We start from the raw sequence: 18,213 nt of genomic DNA on the forward strand, positions 1-18,213 counted from the left end.
GGTCAAAAACATTTTTCATTTTTTTTTCCAATCATATAGTGGTGTAGAATAGTCTTTTGAGAACATTTTTCAGAAAAAAAATTGTCGTACGACCCTCCGTTATTATGAATTTTTAGATAACATTAGGACAAGAATTCAGCCTCAAAGCTTATCTTATTTCTGTTGGTTACGCACCACTGATTTGGGTTGTTTGTCATCACTTCAAGATGTCTACCGAATCGTGGAAAAGGCGTTACACTGTCGTTTTCTGGGACCTTAGTGGAAAGGACCATTAAAATGATAACCATAGCAAGATCACAAATTGTGATTGTGGAAAATTAAGCTTAACCTACCTACCATCTGCTAAAATCATACTAGGCGTACAGTCGATTGCATTATAGCCAGCTTTTGTACATGATTTCCATTCATAGTGTCAAAACTGATTTCCAAAAAATCTGTCAGCAATCATTCGAGCTATTGCAAGATTTGAGTAGGCATTATTTTCTGTGTTCTAGTACCCTTATATCCCGACCGAGCAATAAACTACGGTAGCTTATGTTACTCGATTGTAATCTCATATTTACCGGTAATATACTGTAACTGTAAGTAATTTAATGTTAAAACGAACATACAGGACAATTAATTTAACAGAAAATTTCAAGGTTGGTTAAATTCAATGTGCTGTACGTTCGTTTTAACCATAAATTAGCTTATTACTATATAATTAATATTTCATAACTCTTCTGTTGATTTGCTAATATCTACTGCTACTGGCCTGTGTAACCACGGAGAAAATATATTGCCATATTTTCTTCATGGTTTAATCGTCAATTGACGTTATGCGGTCATTGTTGATGCATACGAACACTGCAAATTCATTTAGCCGGATATATTTTTTTTTTGTTTTTAAGTAATGTTAAACCTAACTTCATAATGGTGATTGTTGATGATTTATTGTGTTTCGGCTTCTTCTTTGCTGCTTAAAAACATAGGATTCTTGATAGATGTGATCGGTGTGTTGTAGAGTTTGTTGTCTTCCATCTAAAGAATATAATCGATATTAAAAAGTAATTTAACAACGTCAACTTATCTTTTTGGATTGTAAACGCGTGTATAAAATACAACCTCAAAGAAGATACACAGAACTAAGAAATAAACCATTAGGAAATAATTTATTTTCACCATCGGGTTTTTGCTCCATGACTGACCTAAAAAAGACTGCATCATCATGAAAATGCATAACTCGTATATACTCACCACTACACAACTGGTTCGGTTTAGTTCCTTGACAAATTTCCTGTATTCAATATTGTCATATGTGTACACAACCAATCTCCATATCAAGAGTGGTAGAAGGCATACGACCAGTGAGGCTATGACTACTATAACAATCGTTTTTTTCACTGCAACCTCAGCATAAACCTCCGCACATTCTATTTAAAAAGTGCAGGAAATATACACATATGTGCAGTAGAGTGCTCAAATAGAAACATGTAATAATCGTATCAAGCAAAGCTCATTAACAAAAAGTTCCTTTATTTCAATTGTATGAAAAAAGTGTCTGGTGGGATTCAAACCTGCAAACCTCTTACTGCCAAGTAGACTACCATACCCATTAGACCACAGAAACCTATGGGATATACGTGCATATTTAACCCCCAGGTACTTTGATACATCTGAAACGCTCGCATATGGAGCCGTAGTTAAGCTGGCAAATCTTAGAAGATATTAGGCATATCCTATTATAGGATAATAGGTCTCTGATACATAGCGAATAACATATTATGATACGACCTCATTATAAGAATTTGACGGCCAGACAGGATCTACGAAGAAATACACATAAATCGTGATATAATAGAGATAAAATCTAAACCGTCTTGCGGTAATGCTTTGACGCTATATATTTTGAACATTAAAGAAAGAGGAATCTGCAAGTGTAAAAAAAAATGTTCCCTCAACCGGTATTCGGACCCGAGACATTCTGCTGTCTGTGCAGAGCCTTAAACAACTGGGCCATTGAGGCTTTGTTGGGAACGAAGATGATGATTATGATGATGATGATGCTAATAACGACTACAGTGGCGATTGATATTGACACTGGTACTCTAATATGATACTTTACAATGCAGAAATAATTAATTTAATTAATGGTACTGACGATGATGGTGGTGACGATGATGATAATGACGATGATGGTAATCGAAATGGAAGTGAAATTGAAAATGATAAGACAAATAATAATGACAAAGATGATGATAATAATTGTTATATACATACCTCCAATTACGATGTACCACTGTTTTTCGTCAGCAGATATATTGTACTTGAAGTAGCAGTTATCGGTTTTATTGTCGCATTGTTTTGGTTCTAAGCCTACCATATTTAGGTGGTGATCCATACACGACGCTAAATCTAAATACAAAATAATCAAGATTTAATATTGATGAAGATTCTTATAGGCCTAACACATTAAAAAATATGGTATGATTATAAAAAAATTGTTATTTTTTGTTAGTCATACAGGGTTCGGGTGCGTTCTGTTTCTATTACAGGTTGTATCATCGTATAAACATTCGTAATATTGGGTTAATTTGGATTAATATAATTTCCAGCAATATTGTTGTCATAATTATCTCAGATGGATAGTATTACTGTGTGATGCACCTTGAGCGTAGTGGGGGGTTTAGTTTGATGGTTAAGGTGCTTGCTTTACAATTCCATGATCCTGGGTTCAATCCCTGTCACGGTAATTCTTTCCCGACCAAAAAACCCACCCCCTTATGCCCCATTATGAGTCTTAGTTTTATGTAAGGCAACTTGTGTAAATGTTTGTCTTGTGTGAAGTTTTGTGTGACAATAGGTCTACTTTACTAGTAGGAATGCGACTTTTAATGAAGAAGAAGTATCTCGGGCCTTAAATAGACTAGGAGAGTCCAGGTATGATCTACCTTCCTGTATTCTATTTATCAATTGTCATTGTTTAATATTTCAAAAAATGGTATAGGTAAGTCTAGTCAGCGTACAATCTTCAACAAAGATAAGAGAGAGAAATGAAGGTTGTCGCTATTAGGGTTTTAGACACCATTTTATAGAAACCCATATAGGATGATTTTATTTTATCCCAAACAAATCCCGAGATAAGTGAGAAAAAACAGAAACCGTGGTCTTCGAATTTGGTTCTTCAGTCTTCTATTAGTTCTTTAGTCAGTTTTCTTCCTTGGTCCTTCGGTCTTTGTATTTAGTTCTTTGGTCTCCATTGTACATTCGTTTACTGCTACGTTATTGCTTCTATTATTTACAGATCTTTTTCGTTCTTGTACGTAAAACTGTTTACTGCTTCTTGAAAATGCTAAGACTTCTAACTTTTCGGCTTGCAGGCGAATGGAACGGCGTACTAAGCATGATTTACATAAAGCAAAGAACGTAAATAGCAGAAGAATGAGCTCTTCGCGTAGTTTGCATTAAATTTGATGGAACGTCCGCCCTCTCTAGAATGGAGGAAAATTATTTCATGTAGTGGAAAAACTAATGAAAACAAACGAACCAGAGTTATCCAAGCGGTATGGCATACCTATCCAACCAATGAAAGATATAGCGCCGCCGCTCGGCTGGAGGAAAATCGCTCTCATGGACGCCCTCATGAGACGTTCCACTATATCGCGAACTGCTCTATCTTTTGCTATTTATTATCTTTGCTTAAAGCCTTAAATCTATTCTTATTATCAATCAATAATCCTTTCAATCCTCCTCTAATTTATATTTTTTGCATAAACATAGTTTGCTCTGTAGGCCTACCTTTGGAGAGCGTCCGGTTGCCAATGTCATGCAGATCTTTGCATTTCTCTTCACATTGATTGCTGTTTATCGCTTTGCATCTGATACACTCAATGTCTTCAGTACACTCGGGCCAAATGTCGCAGACCTAGTGAAGGATGAGATTAGAATTTGTTACAAAATCGACACAGTAAAATAATAAGAAAGTTTATTATTATATTTGATTAATACATTCAGCTTAGACACATGGGGGCTACCTGAGAATCGAAGCGAACCAGTGTCTTGCTATTAAGCGGGCATCCACCACACTACGGTTGGATAGTGGTAACTACTTAGTTGCACCAAACCATTGGAATCTTCTATCAAGCTTTGCATGCAATACAGGTTTAGTGTACCGTCCTTCGAATGTGAGGTTTTACCCGTCGATCTTGTATGGTCTTTTATAGAGCATGGCTCATGTTCACCTATCGGAACGCAGTAAATTTGTGAAAAAGGAGGGGGATTGCTCAATGTGGCTGATGTGGGTCTACATTATTGGGCCTCGAGAAATGTTCTGTTACTTTACTTGGAACAAGGAGTTTCTTTAATTTACAAAAATAAAGCGAATTAAAAAAAATAAATGAGAATTTTATGTATAATGTATTCATTACAAAACAGTCAATAGAAAATAGGCCTATAGCATGTTAGTAAATTATTGTGCAACGCATGTTTGATACATGGACGTATTTTGAACGAATACAACTATTTGAAAAAAAAAGTATGTACTGTATTGTATTGTATTGTATAATATATAGAGTTATAATATTTCTTATCAATTTCATGGTGATTATGACGATAACGATTACGATACAATAACGATAACGAAAACGATGATAATAATTAATAAATACAGCATTACGATTGGCCTATTACTAACAAAATAAAAAATATTGGTGTGGAAGTGCTCACGTCACAATACTGACACATGTCGCCTCTGTAGTCTCCATAACATTCACACCGACCGCATTCGCATACGCCATTACCGTTGCAAGTAAGATTGTTCCGTTCACAAACTCCACAAGCCGAAGATAAACAGCCACACGATGGTCCAGTGTAGCCCTCATGACAGCTACAGACCCCGCATAAACATATTCCATTTTCTGAAGTGTGATCATCAAAATTACAATATTGAAAGTACAGCATTGCTCTACAAAACAATTATTTGGAACCTTTCTCTGTAGTGGGCTACATATTTGCTATAAATAGGAATTAAAAGAACATACACATAATGCCATATCGATTCAATGTATTATACTCTTGTCTATATATAGATTTAAGTATACGTAAGTATATAATTATAACATTTTATATTAAATTATATTCTTAAATTATTTAAAAACATTGTAGTGGAATATATCTATAGAATAACTAATTATTTTATTATAATGTTTGTTTAATATTCTCATATCATAATCAATTATTATCACTATTTATTCAGGCAAAAGATACAATATACAAAATATGATACAAATCAGAAAAAAATATCAAACGAACATAACATTAACGAGTACATTAAATAGACCATCTACCGGGAAAGCCCAAAAGCAGCCTAAACCACTGTCACCAAATATGTGTGTACCTCAAACTAATGACTACCTGTACTAAGATAATACAAATAATATAAATGACATAGATAAACGAAAGTGACTAAAGCATTACATTATAATATTGAGCCTAAGATTTATCCATATTGATACTAATAATAATTGAAATTTTAAATTAGTTACACAAAGTTTCATTAAAAATGCATAAATTATAATATATATATATATATATATATATATATATATATACAGTATATATATATATACATACATATATATATATAAAAGGTTAAAGGTTAAAGGTCATTCATTTATATATATTGAGCTAAATAAATTATTGAGTTTTACATTTTTAAAATTTATACGTTACAGTATGCTAATAAAATAACCATATAATAAATTAAATATACACAATTAAAATTGAAATAATGTTTATAGTTTATACATAAATAACAGGTTTATTTAAATTATTTATTTATTTATGTAGTAATAATTGTGGGAACACGTGAATCCAACGATTACATGAAATATAATTTAAATTTTTGTTCTTACCACATTCGGGTGAACATGATAAATTATCGCATTCACAGAATTCACCAGAATATCTTGAAACACCCTGGCAAACAAAGCATTACATTGTTAAACAGTGTTTAAACCATTTTCTTCGATTTTTGACTTTTACAAACTAAATTTAACAATTTCGGGGCAAGACTCGGGTCCCGTTTCTATTTTCTTTTCAAGAGCAAAATGATATACAAATTTTGTTACATTCAAAATCAGGCATTGTGAAGAGTTTACATAAACTGATGTTAAAGTTGTTTTTTTTAAATCTACTTTAAAAAATGTTTCAATCTTCTTGTCTCTATGACTTACCTGTACTTTAATTACTGTATGTCCATCTTTAGAATAGAAGAACATCTGCTTGTAAACACCGCCAACAATTTAAGTTCTCAGTTTGGAAAAGAATAAGAATTACGCCTGGACTACTTACATTTTTGGTATTACAAACACATCGGCCACATATGCAGGTACCTCGACCGGAGCAAGCCATTTTTTCTCCTGGCCTTTAAAGATAAAAAACAGGATCATTATAAGTCTGTGTAGGGCCTATGTTGTCATCTAGGCCTATGTAGTATATGTCGTTTGTCAGCATTTCTAGGGCTGCACTCAATAAATTAACACTGGAGGGGAATTAAGGCTTTCTGTACAAGACATAAACTAAAACTGACAACTATGACATTAAAGTAAATGCAAGGCGCTATTGTCATGTGTTTGGTGAGACCGATGCATCTAAACCTATGGTTAGAACTCCTAATTTAAGCCTGTTGTTTTTATCACACTTTGTAAGAGCAACGTATACATTTTACTGATTGATGAATTAAATGTTATTCCGACGAAGGACCAAGGCCCGTCCAGGATATTTTTTGCAGGGCCTCAATATGAAAGCCAATGATCAGGGAAACCTCGGCCATACTTACCCTACACATTCATCACGATCGTCGTACTCGTCTATGTCTGTCGCATCACATTGGCAATATTCGCCAAACGACTCTTCATTGCAGTTACATATACCACATGTTAGGTTACCATTACCCTCAGAGCAATGATCACTATACGTAATCTGTGGAGTTATGTAAATTTTGGAGTTATATAGTAATATGAGATAGTTGGCCTTGCGAGGTCCACATTGTGATGATTAGTTACTGGTATGTTTCATTAATAGGGCTTAATTAATTTTTATTTATTTTATCTTTATTTCTTTTATTTATTGCATTATCCATATTCAAGTTTCTGAGTGTTTCCAAAATATGAATATCGTAGTGTATGTACGTATATGCACTAGTCTATAGCATTAGAGAATTATTGGTTTGGTTTTAAATCTTTTTATGTGAAGGTAGAAATAAATTGAATAAATATTAATATAACCATATCGGAAGAGTTTGTGTTTTAAATAGATTTCCACCATAATCCTCAATTACTCACACCCAAACAAATTACAGACTTTATCTTTCATATACTCAACCGTATTATTTTGGCATTCGCATGTACAGATTGGGTCTATGTTTACCAACAGCTCGTCATCCAATCCGACAGACTTGATTGTGAAGCTTAAAGTAAAATAATAATCACATGAAATATTTATCTGCATAAGCCATTGCAAATGATTGAATGTAAAACTGTTGTAATCTATCTACATTTAACAACATGATGTTTTTTTTTTATTCATAATTGAGAAAACAAAATATTCGTTGAATACTGTAATTATACTATAAACTCATAGAAATCAAAACTATTTTAAAGTAAAACCGATGACATTTAACCTTTCAATCTGTGGTTCAGTTTACCAGACCTTAGCACAAGTGCAATATAAACAACGAATATTTTAGTTTTTAGCTTAACTAGTGGCAAAACTAAAATTAATGATTATGTAACAAACTTAAGTAAACATGAATATACAACCCTGTTATAGCCACTATATTAAAGAACACAAGCAAATAAATGTTGTAGTTTTTCAAAAACCTGTGGCAAAATTAAACCTAATAAACTTATGTGTGTTTACTGAAATGTCTTTCTGTTCCATCTGATCTTCGAGTTGTGTTTCTCCAGAGGTTGTGCATATCTAGATTGAAACCCAACATATGACCAGGGCCGGGTGGCTTTAATTGGAGAATAGTGTTGGAGAATAGTAATAGACAGTATTTCAATTCCGTTAGCAAACCTGTTTCAAAGACCTTAAAGGATAAGGTTTTTCCTTCAAATATGGAGAAAAACAATGATTATCCAATTTTTAAGAAAGGGCCTAGGAAATCGTCGGATCAGAAATGTTTGACATCGATTGAGTCAATTATATGGAATGCTATTTTTGATCACCTAGACAAAATGATTTACTAAGACCATCTGAACATTGTTTCAGAAGTTATGAGGTCGTGTCTAACTATTTATTTATGTTTTTAGAAAACGTTTCTGCTGACATTGTCCTAGGCTTTCCAGTTGACCTTATTTATTTCGATTTTTACAAAGTATTCGACAAAGTGCCCCAATTTAGGCTGATAAATAAAGTTCTCACTCACGGGGTGTGGGAAATTGGGTATGTGAAACAAGAACTGATCCCAACGCATGGTACCAGTACTGTACTTATTGATTTAGGAAATTGTTATGACCCTGATAAATATTTATTAACAGCGACGATGTCTAATAAACCTGCCTTAAAAAAAGAGAAATTTGAATCTGACAAAGTCCTACCTCATGCTAAAAATTTTTAATTCGTTTATTTTGTTGTCAAGTTTCAAAGATAAACTGTCATCAAATCTGGAAACATTAAATTAAAACATTGAACAACCCATTGAAAAAATGACCAAATGATTTATAAGCTTCCAATGAAACACAAATTAGGGTGTAATTTCACTGTTCCCTGCACAAATAAAGCCAAATACTTTTTCTTTGACTTACGAGACAATTTTATTATAAAAAATTCTTAAACTGATTACTAGCAAATTTAAGGGTTTATGCAGAAGACACATTTTTACTGTTCGATTTTATATTGTGCAAGACATTAAGGAAAAAAATCGAATAAATTGTGTACACATTATAATAGTCAATGAATGTGATACTTACTTCCGTATTCCTTCATCACAGGTGTGAATATAAACGTCGATAGAAAACTCGATCGTCTGTCCTGGCGCCACACCGATGCATTCTGTTGTCTCAACCATCGGACCATCTCTGCCGCAAGATGTCATGTACCGCATTATCACTGATTGTGGGGACGTATCAATCATATTTACTTCAGCACTGATTTTCTAAATTCCCATGAAATAATTGGGTTGCTTTTGGTATTATTATTTTGATTAAATAATAGTATATATTGTTTAATTGTGAATGATAAAAATGAATGAAAATAGCGTTGATCAAATTTACAATATCTAAAATTCCAACCGCAGACCCCTTAAAATGGATTTCCTCATTTCGCGTCCTCTTAATAATAGGGGTGTCCTTAAAGAGGAGGGTTCTACTGTAGATAATCAAGGTGTTTGTAGGCATAATATAATTGTACTTACCTTGAAGTTTTCTTTCACTAAATTGATTATTGTTCTCGGTGAATCTTCTAGCCTCGCTACAGTAGAACCTTCAAAAAACGTCTTTATCATTTCCTTTAACAAGATAAATCTGTGATTGTTCTATTTCTACATTATTTCACTCGTCAAAAAACTATATAAATATATTTCTTTGTATCGACTAGTATATACATTTGAATATACAGCTCAAATCTGCAAAATAATAACGATAATAATAGTAATATCAAGTATTGATATAGCGTAAATTAAGCAAAGGCATTAAGTGAGGAATGCTACTGATTCAGCTCAAATAATAATATATTACATTTTATAATCATATTGAGACTTATTGGTAACGGAACAATTATATTGTAACTCTAATTAATCGTCTATTCGAACAGTTAGACAAGTTCATGTGCGAGACAGGGTGGATCCAGAGATGACTCAAAAAAGGTGGGTGGGGGATGATCAAGAGACAAAATTTCTCTGGTGTTCCGGGGGCATGTCTCTGGAATTTCTAGACACTCGGAAATAAACTCTGATGAGTTTTGGGCAATCAATAACTTCTTTTTCTTACCTTCTTTTCTCGCCCCATCCCCCACCTCGGAATCCGCCCCTGCGAGTCTATTTACTATACAAATTAGGATGCTGTATATGTAGGATACTGCATCGCCAAAGTTTTTCATACATATTTAACACTGTGGATGCTAAGTGATATGTTTGCTCGTTTGTTTAAGCTGTTTTCTGTTTTGACATGCGTCTCTTTAAACTACGATTTATTTTTGTTTTATATTCGCTGTATACTTACCTCGTATACTCTTAAAGCATCAGCAAGCCCAGTGGCTGGTCTTGCAATCGCAAATATTGGAATTATATTTGCTTGTAACAGAGCCTCATGAAGTTGTCCAAGAGAAGGATAGTCCTGTTATTACATTACTATCATTAATAACAATAATAACGATGATGATGATGATCATCATAATAATATTAATAGCAATAATACAAATTTGCTTGCAACAGAGCCTCATAATACAAATAATAGCTTAACCACGAACGTTCTTTTTGTTGCTTACGAAACAAAATTAGTCTTTTTATAATGATTATGTCTATTATATTTCGTTATCGATATTAAAATATATGTTTGTTAAGATACAGTATGTCATGTGTGGAAATAAATACATTTAAATTTGAAAATTCTGCTGCTGCTACTGCTACTGCATACTGCTACTGCTACTGCAACTGCAACTGCAACTGCAACTGCTACTGCTACTACTACTACTACTACTAATACTACTACTAATACTACTACTACTACTCTTACTACTACTACTACTACTACTACTACTACTACTACTACTACTACTACTACTACTACTACTAATAACAATAATAATACTAATACTACTAATACTCCTACTACTAATAACACTACAGCTAATAAATTAATAATATTATTCTTATAGGCCTAGGAGTAATAAACCATTCAATATAATATACTTTTTTATACAATATAATATAATAATATTTAAATGTAATTCAATATGCGCACGTGTCCACAAAATGCATGTTGTAAGAAGGGATCAGAATAAGCAAATGTGTAAATATATTAACTATTCACGTGTCAGAGAAAAGTTTTAAAATAATTACCATACTCAACGAGCCATCATAGTATCCGGATGAATTTAGGTGACACTTTCCGTCATTTGGTACCTCTAGCCCTCCAAGCTATTTATACAAAATACTATCTGGAACTATATATATCTGTCTCTTATACACATCTAGATGTGTATAAGAGACAGATTCTGTGTAGATGAGCCTCAAAACTAAAACTACAGCATTCCGCCACTTTCACTCGGCTACCAATCACTACACAGATTTTCACTAAATGAACTCTCTACGTAGTTTAATGCTACTTCTACTGTGTATAATATAATATTTTGAGTGTGAACTGGTTGAACGAGACCGACGCAGTTACTGTAATCTTTGGAAACAAAGGGAAAGACGATTGTGTGATGTAATCTGAACTTGTGGCTGAACTGTGCTGTGTGAAACCACTATTGTAGAAGGTTTTGGAGCTCTGTTCAAACTGAAAAATTTTATGTGACGAATATCTATGATTTGCTAATATAATGTGCATTATGATATTGTAATTACCACACACATATATGAGCAAATAAATGTGATTATTACATAAAACGTGACTATAGTGTGAAAGGAACTTTAATTGTATAAGTGTTAAAAGTGCGTTCGTTACCTTTCCATCTAATGCAATATGTGTCCTAGCATCAGTCATAAGGATGACAAAACGACGTGACTTTTTTCGCCAGCCAATTTCATTCTGTCAAGGAAGCAAAAGGCTTATACAAAAGGACTATAATGTACATGCACAGTGGCGGATCTAGGAATTCAAAATACAGATGGAGTCTAGACCGCATCAGCCCGACCATGTGGTAAGGAAAATTTATGATTATGACACCTCTAGATGGCCGGTAATGGCACTCTCAGACCTAAATTTCATTTTTTTTTCTGCATTTAAAAAAAATAATTTCGAGAAATTTAGGGCGGGGTGGCTTACTACCCCTTGAATCCGTCATAAAAATAATAATGATAATAATTGACACACTAACTACATACAACCTGAGGTTGTATAATTTAGGTGCTTAAAAAAACAGCCCAATAGCGCCGTGTGGCCTCAAACTGGTTTTGCCGACACTAATATTAGATTGTATTAATCAAAAAGAAAGAGCTATGTAGGCCTGGCTATATAAAATACCGTACAATAATATTTCATAGGCCTAATCCCTTATTATTTATTGCCTTGCCAAGAGATACTAACATGATTTTCTAGGACATGCCATATATAATTTCAGTTTCAGTAGCTAATAAAATGCTTATGATATGTTTCCATAATTTAAGAATGGTCTAATTATGAATATCATAATTAGACCATATCTGAAACAACATTTATAAATGAATGGACCGACTAGTGATTTGTTTTTCTTTTGACCAAATTTGCAGGGGTTTCTCTGTGTGTGTGTGTATCCATCTGCCGTCTTACCTTGCATGCAATAACTTGCATTAGACCGTCTGTAGCGCCCTCGGGGGCATCTAGGCTACTTGAAATCAAAACATTGCCAAGGGAATTCTGTCAAACGTAAAACAAAACATAAAATAATAAATGATTGTTATGTATTAGCTGACAGCACTAACTTTGTCAATTTGAAAGAAACGTTTTGTAAAACAACTGTTTTTATTTTTTTTACAAAGAATTATCTATACTTACTTCAAATATTGTTTCCTGGTTTGTGAGTTTTAGAACATTCTTAAATCCGTAAGGGAAATCGCACGTAGGTCTTTTGCAATACCTAAAGTCGTTTGGCATTAAGATATAAATAATTATATTTTGCAAGAAATAATATACATATTAAAACACATACGACAGACCGAGAGATTAGAATAAGCCTACATTGCAGAAAGTGTTTGCACTACGGTATCATTTCTAAGCAAATTTCATACCTATAAAATAGGCTTAGGCATATTATGTTTTTACTGATAATTCCACACTTTAAGTATGATATGTGTGTAGGCCTATTCCAATTCCTATTTCCAATAGGAAACTTGGGAAATCTAATCTTTTCGTCTTGTCGTCTTTTTCGTCTAGCCATGATAACTCACTGAAAGTTCATGTATGTTTAGAACGAAAAAAAAAAAGAAAAAAAAATCAATTTTCCAGGTTTGTGTTAATTAGTCTAATTAACTAAAAAATGTAGTTTCACTCTTAACACGTGAAAAGGTAGATATGGTCATAATGTAATGTCATCATATTTAGGTGTGTCACATGTTCTTGTCAAATACAATTTGATTAAGAATGGACAGATAGGCATGGCTTTATAAAATAAATTTGTTGATAGGTTTAGTGTGTAAATGGTAAGTTCAGATTCAGTACTTAGGCGGGACCATTTGACCGGGGAGTGGGAGAATATTGGGGAGTTGGGAAGAAAAGAGGAAGAGAAACTGGAATATGCAGGAATGCGTTGTGTTGTAAAAAATGTAAAGAAGAAAACTGACGCGGGGTTTGGGGGTGGTGGGTTGGGGGAAGAAGTATAAAATAAAAAAGAGGGTGGTATTAATCTTGGACTATTCTACCAAGGTTCAGCAATACCTGAGACAACTATAGTATACGTACAGTATTGTAGTTTTCTCAGGCAATATATAATAGATTAATAAATTTTAGTTTCAATTGGAGTAGGCCTCCGTGACCTAATGGTATGATACTCGCCTTGAGCGAGAGGTTGCAGGTTCGAATCTCAGCAAAGATATTTTTTAAGCAACTGAAAAAAGGGAACTTATTTTATATCTGAAATAAAATTTATAATAAATAATAAGTTAGTTGATTACCTCCTTATGTTACTCTCTATGTACGGTATTACAGGCTTATCAACATACGCACCAAATCCAATATTCAAATTGTTCGTTATAGTTTTCATCTCGACAGCTGACAAAAAAAACACGTACGAAAATTTGTTAGAATGAAGGTTAGAAAAAATACACGTGATTTTAAATTATGTTTTAAAAAGATATTTATGAACATAATGAAAATGTATTGAAATAGCCTATACAGATATATAGATATTTTAACAATGAAAATTATAATTTAGACTCGCCATGCTTCTGAAGTCAATGCCAGAGAATAATAAAATTTGAATTGCTAAAATATGAAATGGTTCACTAAATGAATGACCGATATAAAACACAACATGAATGGTTTAATAAGGACGTAATAAATGAATAAATTGATAAATTAATGTATGATTAAATGAATAAGTTAACGGAAAACAGAATGAATGACATGACATGAATGTATAAATAAATAAATTCATGAATAACTAAATTTCATAAATACATGAATGAATGAATAAATGAACGAATGATTGCTGATACTTTTATTTGCATGCTTTTTATTTACTATTTCATTGACATTTCATTACAAAAATCATTACATGTTGATACTTTAACAATTTTAACGAACAAATGAATGAATACATACGGTACATGGAAGTTATGCATACATAAATAAATTAATAAATAATTAAGTGTATGAAGGAAAAATAAATGAACCACCAAATAAGTGTTTGGATGCATTAACGAATGAAATGATAAAACTAGCAGGTAATGCAAATAGTTTACATGTTTACATGTTAATATTTTAACAAGTTTAACGAAAAAATGAATGAATAAATAAATGGAAGGAATCCGTACATGAATGAATTAATGAATAATTGAATGAAAGAAAGAAAGAAAGAGAGAAAGAATGAATGAATAATTAAATGGAAAAAAGAAAGAAAGAAAGAATGAATGAATGAATGAATGAATGAATAAATGAATGAATGAATAAATGAATGAATGAATGAGTGAATGAATGAATGAGAGAATGAGTAAGTTAATAAATGAATGAATGCATGAAATGTATAAGCAATGCAGATGCACTTTGTTTACATAGAGGATGACCATTAGCAGAGAATATTTATTTTATTCAACATGGACCAAATATGATATGGTAAATATATACAGACCGATGTCCTTGATAGTACTCTTCATGGTATTTAATATGTCCTGCATTGACCTGGACAGATCCATTAGGAAGTAAATATCGGTAGGTATGTCGGTAGACAATCGAACTTTAACATTCATCGTGCTTTTAAGGCCTGGTTTGAATTATACAATAAAATCACATAAAGATTAACGAGACAATATATCATAAAATTCTCTACTGAATGTAAAACAAATACATGTACTAAACATAAAAAACATCAAAATACATACGTAGTCGTGAACGCAACGCAACTTCCTGTAAAATCACATAAAGATTTAACAAGACAATATATCATAAGATTCTCTATTGAATGTAAAACAAATACTAAACATAAAAACATCAAAATACATACGTAGTCGTGAACGCAACGCAACTTCCTGAGGCACTATTTGTACAGGGTTAACAGAGTCACGCAGCTCCTCCGACTGCGGAAGAATACACATATGAATTACACTCTAAAGCAAATAAATATAATCACACAGCAACAACAACAACAATAATAATAATAATAATTAGATTTACTATATGTCTGTTTGTAAAACAGAATATAGGGCTTTTCCTCATTGTAATGTTAGAATTTAAAAAAAATACTCATTTAAAAAGTCTAGCGTAAAATTACAAACGAAAAACAAAAATGAAACCATACAGACCATTATGAAGAAAATTATGAAGTTAAAGCACATGAAAACCAACTCGACGTCAGGGGAACTCGACTGCTATTAATATTCAAAATATGTAGAATGACGTGTGTTGCATCCGTTCCATCAAATTGTTCACTCCCATATTGTGGTTATGAACAAATATTGTATATTATATATTATATATATTATATATTGTATACTATGAATATATTTCTTCCGTCTCCCGAATCTCTTCAGACTGAAGAGATCCAGGAGACGGAAATGCAAATCGTTGATATGGTCTTTGCTTGGACAATGAACAAAAACAGCGGCTATTTCTAAAAAAGAAATCAAATAAAACAAAAAACGAGGGAAACTAATTCGACGTTAGTAAGACTCGAAGTATATCTGCATTGGTAAAATTGAAAGTAATACGGAGACTTATGACCATTGCGCGCTATGCGCGCGATATGAGCCGACCTTGCAAAGGTCAGTGCATTTTCAGTTCAAAGCTATTCAGTGACTGAAAGTAAAAATAGCAAAAATTGTTCATGCATGTCACGGCAATTTTGTGTTTAACCTACAGTAGAAGCAGCTGGTTTAAACGCTTTAGAAAACGCAAATTGCGTTTATATAATTTAATCAACTGTCCAAACAATTTCTTAAATGGTTCTCATAGTCACACCCTACTCCGGATCGTCCCCAAAAATTAAATATTTTTCATTGGACCATAAAAAACTATTTTGAAAATTTGAATTTAGATCCATTTATTAGTTTTTAATTTTTTTAATTTTTTTTTATTTTTTTAAAGAGATATTTAGGTATAGAATCCGGATCGTCTCTAAAATTTAATAATTTCTTTTTTTGTAACATGGTTAAAGGTGCCAACAATTTACACTTAGATCAGTTGAAGAGTTTTTGGGATATCTGGTCTGGGACGTTTAAAATAAATGACCCTCTGTCCACAAATACTCCGGATTGTCATTAAAATTGAATAACTACTTTATTCGAACATAAAAAAACCACTATGCAAAGCTTTATTGTTCCATTGGTTAGTTTTTGAGATATGAGGTTTTAAGATAAATTTTCCAAAAAGATTCACTCAGATCCGTTGGTCAGTTTTTAGTATATCTGGTCTAGGACGTTTTCCTTTTAATTTTTTTCATATCCATCCTACTTCGGATCGTCACCAAAATTGTATAACTTCTTCATTGGGTCATAGCAAAACATTCTGGAAAGTTTCATTTAGATCCATTGATAATTATTTTAAGATAAGGTCTTGGACGTTAGCACAATATATGACTCTCGAAATCCACAGCCCAATCCGGATTGTCACCATGATTTAATAATGCCTTCCTCGTAACTTGGTCACACTTTCCTGAAATTTCATTCAGATCAGTTGATCAGTTTTAGAAATATTAGGTCTGGAAGTTTTTCTTGAATTGTCTTCATATCCACACCCTTTCCGGATCATCACTAAAATGTTATCATTTCTTCATTGGCCCATGACAAACTATTATAGAAAGTTTCACTTACGTGATCTATTAACAGGTTTTTGGAGATATTTAGAACTTTAAATGACCCCCAAATTCACACGTACACCAAAACTAGATCGTCACGCAAATTAGATTATTTTCTTCCTTGTAACTTGGTTATATTTTCCCGAAAGTTTCATTCAGATCAGTTCATCCGTTTTTGAAATATCTGGTCTCGGACATTTTCTTTTGTGGTCCTCATACCCACACCCTAATTCGGATCGTCACCAAAATTTAATAATTTCTTTATTGGACCATTACAAACTATTATAAAAAGTTTCAATTAGATTCATTGATTTGTTTTTTGAGATATTTAGGTCTGGGACGTCAGAAATTTAAACGACCATCATATTTACACCCAAAACTGGAATCGTCACCAAAACATATATTTTTTCCTACTTTTAGTTTCTTTTTTTGCTTTTTAAATATCCGGCGTGGGATGTCTAAATCGCTTTAATTGGTCTTCACCTCCACACCCCACTCCGGATTGTCACTTTTAACTATTACGCGGCACATATGTTATATGTTTGGACAAACCTTGGAAACGATCCAAGCAAGGAAAGTGATCGTAGTGCCGGGCAGAAAAACCCTATGCAAGAAAAAAAAATACAGAACAAAAACAATGGCTTTTCCTGCTACTGCAAAATAAGCAAATAACAACAACGACAACACCATGAACAACAACACTACCTTTATTTCAGTGAAATTACTTGCTGGGTCTTCAATGTAATTTACTGAACATCCTTCTTTGTGTAAATCTGTGCTGCATCTCTTTCCAGAAAAAATCTTTGAATTTAAAACATATATATTATTATTATTATAATATATTATTAATATCACTACTATAGATACATTTACAACAACTACTACTACTACCGGCTGATTAACTCTGTGTATTTATAATTATCTTCATTTTTGTTGCCACCCCAATCAGCCTTTGATTGCGTATCATAATGGAGGAAATATAGGCCTCTTAAGATATCCGCCATGGTATCATTAACGATCTTCCGTAGTCACTGCTTTAACTGTTTATTTATGTCTATTATGTCAACGTATACGTTTCTACTTTGT

At 32.7% G+C, this 18,213-nt stretch overlaps 1 protein-coding gene across 3 annotated transcripts in view; it reads right to left on the reverse strand.

Moving 5' to 3' along the window:
* Positions 1-93: 93 nt before the first annotated feature.
* Positions 94-18,213, reverse strand: part of LOC117117655 (integrin beta-PS-like) — an 18,912-nt gene continuing 792 nt past the window's right edge. The window contains exons 2-21 of one of the 3 annotated variants that reach the window (XM_033262041.1): positions 17,833-17,928; positions 15,340-15,412; positions 14,968-15,099; positions 13,793-13,889; positions 12,678-12,759; positions 12,453-12,539; positions 11,649-11,732; positions 11,042-11,119; positions 10,203-10,316; positions 9,398-9,490; positions 8,955-9,139; positions 7,363-7,447; positions 6,818-6,960; positions 6,331-6,403; positions 5,892-5,955; positions 4,705-4,895; positions 3,778-3,904; positions 2,260-2,394; positions 1,237-1,412; positions 94-1,020 (exon numbers count right to left, since the gene is read on the reverse strand). In XM_033262041.1, the coding sequence (XP_033117932.1) occupies positions 931-1,020; positions 1,237-1,412; positions 2,260-2,394; positions 3,778-3,904; positions 4,705-4,895; positions 5,892-5,955; positions 6,331-6,403; positions 6,818-6,960; positions 7,363-7,447; positions 8,955-9,139; positions 9,398-9,490; positions 10,203-10,316; positions 11,042-11,119; positions 11,649-11,732; positions 12,453-12,539; positions 12,678-12,759; positions 13,793-13,889; positions 14,968-15,099; positions 15,340-15,412; positions 17,833-17,928 (2,205 nt within the window). In that variant the 3' untranslated portion in view covers positions 94-930. Of the gene's footprint in view, positions 1,021-1,236; positions 1,413-2,259; positions 2,395-3,777; positions 3,905-4,704; positions 4,896-5,891; positions 5,956-6,330; positions 6,404-6,817; positions 6,961-7,362; positions 7,448-8,954; positions 9,140-9,397; positions 9,491-10,202; positions 10,317-11,041; positions 11,120-11,648; positions 11,733-12,452; positions 12,540-12,677; positions 12,760-13,792; positions 13,890-14,967; positions 15,100-15,217; positions 15,413-17,832; positions 17,929-18,213 lie in introns of those variants that run through there. The other 2 variants (XM_033262044.1, XM_033262042.1) reach the window with 2 other exon arrangements.

This window comes from Anneissia japonica, unplaced genomic scaffold, assembly GCF_011630105.1.
Source record: "Anneissia japonica isolate Jap-2015-1 unplaced genomic scaffold, ASM1163010v1 scaffold3334_len1275209_cov185, whole genome shotgun sequence".
NCBI classification, from domain to species: Eukaryota; Metazoa; Echinodermata; class Crinoidea; order Comatulida; family Comatulidae; genus Anneissia; species Anneissia japonica.